This window comes from Neopelma chrysocephalum, unplaced genomic scaffold (genome assembly GCF_003984885.1).
Source record: "Neopelma chrysocephalum unplaced genomic scaffold, ASM398488v2 Primary Assembly neopelma1_134, whole genome shotgun sequence".
NCBI classification, from domain to species: domain Eukaryota; kingdom Metazoa; phylum Chordata; class Aves; order Passeriformes; family Pipridae; genus Neopelma; species Neopelma chrysocephalum.
Window position 1 is genome coordinate 66,123 of NW_020897796.1, and position 6,113 is coordinate 72,235.

Here is a 6,113-nt window from a genome sequence, read left to right on the forward strand (position 1 = left end):
GTGTCAGGGCCCTGAGAAGCCAGAGGAGGATGAGGAGCTGCCAGGGGAAAGCTCCATCCTCCCTTCTCCAGGCAGTGCTGGATTCCTGGGATGCTCCTCATCCTCCTCCCAGCATGGGATGGGTGAGGTCAGCATTGCTGGGGCTGAGATCTCCTGGAACTGCCTCTTTTTGTGCTGGAAAAGGGATTCCTCTCCTCTGGGAACGTGTCAGGGCCCTGAGAAGCCAGAGGAGGATGAGGAGCTGCCAGGAGGAAGCTCCATCCTCCCTTCTCCGGGCAGTGCTGGATTCCTGGCTCGGTTCTGTCGGACACTTGCTCTCTCTCTGTCTCTCTCCTGTTCTCTGAACCTCTCCTGCCTCTGTTCTCTCCTAGATGATATCAGTGGGACGCTGCCTCCATCTGTCCTAGTGGGTCCAATGGGCTCTTCCCTGCAGTCTTTCCCTCTGCCTCCGCCTCCTCCGCCCCACGCCCCAGGTCAGAGGAGCTTTCCCGAGGCTCTGGCTTTTCCCACCAGGAATCTGCGCTTTGGGGGGAGGTTTCTTGCTCAGCTTTGAGGCTTTTTTCCCATCTCTGGTGCTGCCTTGGCTGCTCAGGGACACGTGGGGTCCTGTCCAGGCTCTGCTCCCGTGGCTCTCGTTGCCCTCCGTGGTTTTTCTGGAGCTCAGGATTGAGCTTTATCCTCATGGGATTCATCCCACCCTGATAAGGAGGGTCAGCAGTGCCGTGGGAGCAGAATTCCAGGCAGGAACCCCAGCCTGTGACACCCCCCTTACCAGTTTTCCCGAGCAATTCCCCCTTTTGCTTTTGCTTCCCTTGGGACCCAGAGGGCTTTTCCTGCCCCTTTTCCAGGATGTGTTTGTCCATCCCTCCCACTCCTCCCTCTGAGACAGAGTCAGGAAGAGCAGGTGAAGGCACAAGGGATGATTCCCACTGGATCCTTCACGAGGATTTTATCCTTCTGTGGGTCCTCCTCCTTCCCTGAGCTCCGGAGCCGTGCCAGGGGCTGGGATAACTGGGATCACCATCCCTGGGGGATCTCCCCGTGGCTGATGATGGCCCTGGGCTCGTTTTTCCCTGTGCAGACGCCTTTCCCAGGATGGTCCCGGTGCGGCCTCCGGAGGGGGGGGTGGCCCAGCCCATCCCACACCTGCAGTGTCCCCTCTCCAGACCCGATTCCAGCAGCTTCGCCGCCAGCCTGAGGGAGCTGGAGAAGGTAAAGGGGCTCCTGGGACAAGGGGAGGGAAAAATTGCACCTTCAGGGTTCGATTTGGGGGGGGTTGATCATCCCCTTTGTGGGCTTGGAGCACAGGATTAGGGCAGGGGTGGGAAAAACCTCTCCTGCCTTTCCCCCAGTGAGGGGGTTGATCCCAAGCAACAGGACAAGAGGGAGCATCCTGAAGTTGCAGCAGGAGGGATATGGTGGAACAGGCATTGGAACAGGCTGCTCAGGGCAGTGGTGGGATTACTCTCCCTTAAAGGACTTAAAAACCCACGTGGAGCACTTGGGGTTGTGGGTTTAGGGGTGGCCTGGGTGGTGCTGGGGGGGAAGGGTCGGACTCGGCGATCCCAGAGGTTTTTTCCTAAATTATCCCACGGTTCTTTGAGCCCAGGAGAGCATTTTGCTGTGCATGGAGGGGGTGTCGTGGTCTCCTCTGTCCTCTGCCCACCTTTGGGGTGACGAGGGATGGGATGGTGCCCTCCCCACCCCGACCATCCGGGGGGGATATGAGGCACTTCCATTTGGGAATGCAGCAGCAGGAGCGGGTTGTGCCGTGTTTGATTGCTCACAAATCACCCTGGTTGGCGTGCCCTGACCCTCTGCCTGCTTGTTTCCCCAGTGTGGGTGGTACTGGGGCCCCATGAACTGGGAGGACGCCGAGATGAAGCTGAAGGGGAAACCCGACGGGTCCTTCCTGGTGCGGGACAGCTCCGACCCCCGCTACATCCTGAGCCTGAGCTTCAGGTCCCAGGGCATCACCCACCACACCAGGATGGAGCACTACAGAGGTGAGAAAGGGGGGGCCCAGCACCCCCAGAGCAGAGCTGGCAGCAGCCTCAGTGTGTCCTCACTCCTGTGTTGAGCTTCTGGTTTTAAGTCAGTTTAAGTTTTCAAGTTTTTGGTTTTTTTTTTTTTTTGTAGCCTGATCCTAAGCTTTCCCTGGGTTTAAGTTAGACTGGGGTTTTTTTTGTAGCCTGATCCTAAACTTTTCCTGGGTTTAAGTCAGACTGTTGGGTTTTTTTTAGCCCAGTTTTAAGGTTTTTCTGATTTTGTGTCACTGGTTTTAAGTCAGGCTTTTGGGGTTTTTTTGTAGCCTAATTTTAAGCTTTTCTTGGGTTTAAGTCAGACTGTTGGTTTTTTTTAACCCAGTTTTAAGGTTTTTCTGATTTTGTGTCACTGGTTTTAAGTCAGGCTTTTGGGGGTTTTTTGTAGCCTAATCTTAAACTTTTCCTGGGTTTAAGTTAGACTGGTTATTTTTTTGTAGCCTGATCCTAAGCATTTCCTGGATTTAAGTTAAACTGGGGGTTTTTTTTAGCCCAGTTTTAAGGTTTTTCTGATTTTGTGTCATTGCTTTCCCCCAGCGGCATCCAGGCCTCAAACCCTTAAGTCTTCAGCAAATCCCAGTTATTTGATGTAAAAGTCCAGTTTGTCCTCACTCCTGTGTTGAGCTTCTGGTTTTAAGTCAGGCTTTTGGGGTTTTTTTTGTAGCCTAATCTTAAGCTTTTCCTGGGTTTAAGTCAGACTGGGTTTTTTTTTTAACCCAGTTTAAAGGTTTTTCTGATTTGGTGTCACTGGTTTTAAGTCAGGCTTTTGGGGGTTTTTTTGTAGCCTAATCTTAAGCTTTTCCTGGATTTAGGTTAAACTGGGGGTTTTTTTTAGCCCAATTTTAAGGTTTTTCTGATTTTGTGTCATTGCTTTCCCCCAGCAGCAGCCAGGCCCTAAACCCTTTAGGCTTCAGCAAATCCCAATTATTTGATGTAAAAACCTGTCCAGCTCCTTCTTGTTAATTTTAAGAGCGTTTTTGTGGCCTTTGGGGTAATAAAAGGTGTTTGAGCTTCTTTCTTTTGCCTCAAGGAGCGACTCCCGTCGCTCTGAAAAACTGGGAGTCAAGAGTTCTTCTGGAAAACTGGATGCAAAGAAATGCTGGCAGGAGGGTTTTTGGGATCCTGTGGCACTGGGATGTGATGCACCACATCAGCACCGTGGGTGCTGAGCCCCTCTTGATGGGAAGATGTCCCAGCATGAATTCCAGCCTGTCCAGAGCCAGCTCCCTGTGTCTGGCTGCTGCCAAGAAGGAAGGATTTTCACCTCATCCTCATGGAAAGCGGGAGGGGCTCTCCCAGCTGGAGGAGTTTGAGGCTTTTCCATAACTGAGCTTGGGAGGAAACTTCTCCTGCTGCTCTCTGATGTCTCAGTTCGGGGCTGGGACCCGAGGGAACTCCTTTTCCTAAAAATCAGGAAAAACTTATTCATGGAAAGAGTGGTCAGGCCCTGGAAGTGTTAAAAAACCCACGTGGATGTGGCCCTTGGGGACAGGGTTTTAGTGCTGATGTGGGACAATGTTTGCACTCGATCTCAGAGACCTTTTTCAACCCGAACTGTTCCACAGCTCCGGGGTTTTGGTGCAGGGAGGGGGTGTCTGTGCAGCCCAGGGGTTGTTGGACTGGTCTGGCTGGAGGTTTAACCCCCTTTGGAGCTCTGTGACCTGCCTGGGGGCTGCTGGCCCCGTGTCCCCGTCTCCAGTTTCACCCTGGGCCACTGGAGCTCGTGTCGGGTGACAGGGACAGGGACAGCACAGGGACACCCGTGGCCTGGGTTGTGACCCTGCTCCTACTTAACAGTCCCTTTAATTAAGGTGTTGGGAGCAGCTGGCAGGGACAGGGAGCTGTGGAATGTGATCCCTGGCAGCCACAGGGCTGGGAAAAGGGGACAGCAGCTCCTGGATGCCTGGTTTAAAAACCTCCAAGAGCTTCCTTTGGGAATGCTGGGGGTGGGATGCTGCTGCCCCATCCCTGGGAGTGTCCAAGGCCAGGTTGGAGCAACCTGGAATAGTGGAAGGTGTCCCTGCCCATGGCTGGGGGTGGGACTGGATGAGCTTTAAGGTCCCTTCCCACCCAAACCAGTCCATGATCCTGCAGAAGAACAGGGAATTCTGCAAATTAAGGTGTATTTTGTTTGAAATTCCAGACCCAGCAGTGGCAGCTGTTCACAAGTTCAGGCAGGGGGGGCTTGTGGCCACCTCTGGGTGCCAGTGGTCACTCTGTCCCACCTCTCTGTGCATCCCCAGCTCCTGGAGGGCACTGGTACCAGTGGAACAATGTGCTGGTGCCACTGGTGTTCCCTCTTAGTGCCCCATCCCAGCTCTGAGAAGTCGGCCTGGGGTGTCCACCTGGATTTTGAGAGCGCCAGACCCATCCCTAAATGTCCCTAAATGTCCCTAAATGTCCCTAAATGTCCCTGAATGTCCCCTCTTGCCCCTGGTGCTGCCATGAGGTGCCACCTCCTCTCCTCTCTTGCAGGGACCTTCAGCCTGTGGTGCCACCCCAAGTTCGAGGACCGCTGCCAGTCGGTGGTGGAGTTCATCAAGAGGGCCATCATGCACTCCAAAAACGGGAAGTTCCTCTACTTCCTGCGCTCCAGGGTCCCAGGTGAGGGCTTTGCTCCGGGATCAGCTGCTCCTCTGCCCCACAGAGTGGGTTTGGTGTGACTTTGGGCTGTGCTCAGTGTCCTGCTCCCCATCCTTGCCCACCCTGAGGAGCAGATTTCTATCCTGAGGGTGAGGAGACTTCCCAAACCTTCCTCCCCAGGAGTTTGGGATCATGATCCCACTTCCTGCTGGCAGAAGCCCGAGCCTGGAAGCTGCTCCCTCAACAAGCAATTATTTGGCTACTAAAAACTACTAAACCCCCCCTTCCCTCTCTCCCCCCAGTCTCAAACCACCCCGTGCTTTGTGGCTTCCCAGTTTTCCCTTGGCTGGGACCAACCCAGGGATGTGGGAGGGATTCCAGGGCTGAGCTCAGAGGGAGCCTCAGGTGATGATTCCGTGGATTTGGAGTCCCTGGAGGGCCCATCCACAGGCAGGGGCTTGCAATCCAGGAGGGAATGTTGTGGCTCTGTTGGAGCACGTTGGGTTGCAGGGCTTGGTTCCAAATCCATCAAACTCCTGGAGGGCTCCCATCCCCATCCTGGGAAATCTGGGCAGGCAACTGGACCTGGATTTATTGTTTCCCTGGGTTTTGCTGCTCTCTGTCCTGTCAGCCAAAAAAAAATCCAGTGGGAGAGGAAGGGAAGAGCCAAGTGGGGAAATGGAGGGAGCAATAGGACTTGGAAAAAGGGGATTTGCCTTGAGCAAAGAGCAGGAATGGGAACGATGGAGAGCAGGGTGAGGGTTGTTGAGGTGAATTTGCAGTAAAATGGTGGTAAATCTGCTCCCTGCCCACACTGGCACCGTTCCTGCAGGCCCTGCTGGGCACAGGGACCTTTCCCTGGCACTGCAGCACCCAGAGGATCCAGCCCAAAGAGCTGCTGTTCCCTGGCCAGCATTCCTGCAGGCTGGAAGCACAGCCTGGAGCTGGTCAGTGTTGCCCTCTGCAGACACCAGCAGCCACTGGAAGCTGATTTAGAACCTGGTCTGGGGGGGGAAGAGGGTTGTGAAGCTGCTTTTGCAGTGACCCTCTGTTCCAAAAATCCTTAAATTCAAGATACTTCACTTCCTGATCCTGGGATCTCTTCCCCCCCCGAGGCTTTGGGGGGCTTAGGAGCCAGGCAAAAACAGCTCAGGGAGGGCTTGATTTGGAAAAATACCATTGAAAAAAAGAAAATATCCCCCCTCAAACGGTGCTGGGCACCTGCTGAGGTGATATTTGCTGCTGGATCCTGCACTCCCCTGGATCCAGGGCTGGATCCAGGAGAGCCTTGATACAAAACAAGCCTCAGGGTGATCCTGTAGTGGGAGAATATTTGGGATCTTCCCAGTGAGCTCCTTAGGGCTGTTTTTCCTGCTGGAAGGTGACCTGGCTTCTGGGAGGGAGGGGTGAGGGGTTTTGGAGGGAAGGGTTTTGGAAGGAGGGGTTTTGGAGGGGGGATTTTGGAGAGAGGGGTTTTGGAGGGGGGGT

The 6,113-nt window shown here is 54.2% G+C and overlaps 1 protein-coding gene across 1 annotated transcript in view; it reads left to right on the plus strand.

Annotated features, from left to right (window-relative positions):
- SOCS7 (suppressor of cytokine signaling 7) overlaps positions 1–6,113 on the plus strand; it is a gene marked incomplete at its 5' end in the record, with an annotated part of 15,109 nt that overhangs the window by 4,129 nt on the left and 4,867 nt on the right. Inside the window, 4 exons of the mRNA XM_027698898.1 lie at positions 372–473; positions 1,082–1,212; positions 1,838–2,006; positions 4,518–4,646. Coding sequence (XP_027554699.1) covers positions 372–473; positions 1,082–1,212; positions 1,838–2,006; positions 4,518–4,646 — 531 coding nt within the window. The remainder of the gene's footprint in view (positions 1–371; positions 474–1,081; positions 1,213–1,837; positions 2,007–4,517; positions 4,647–6,113) is intronic.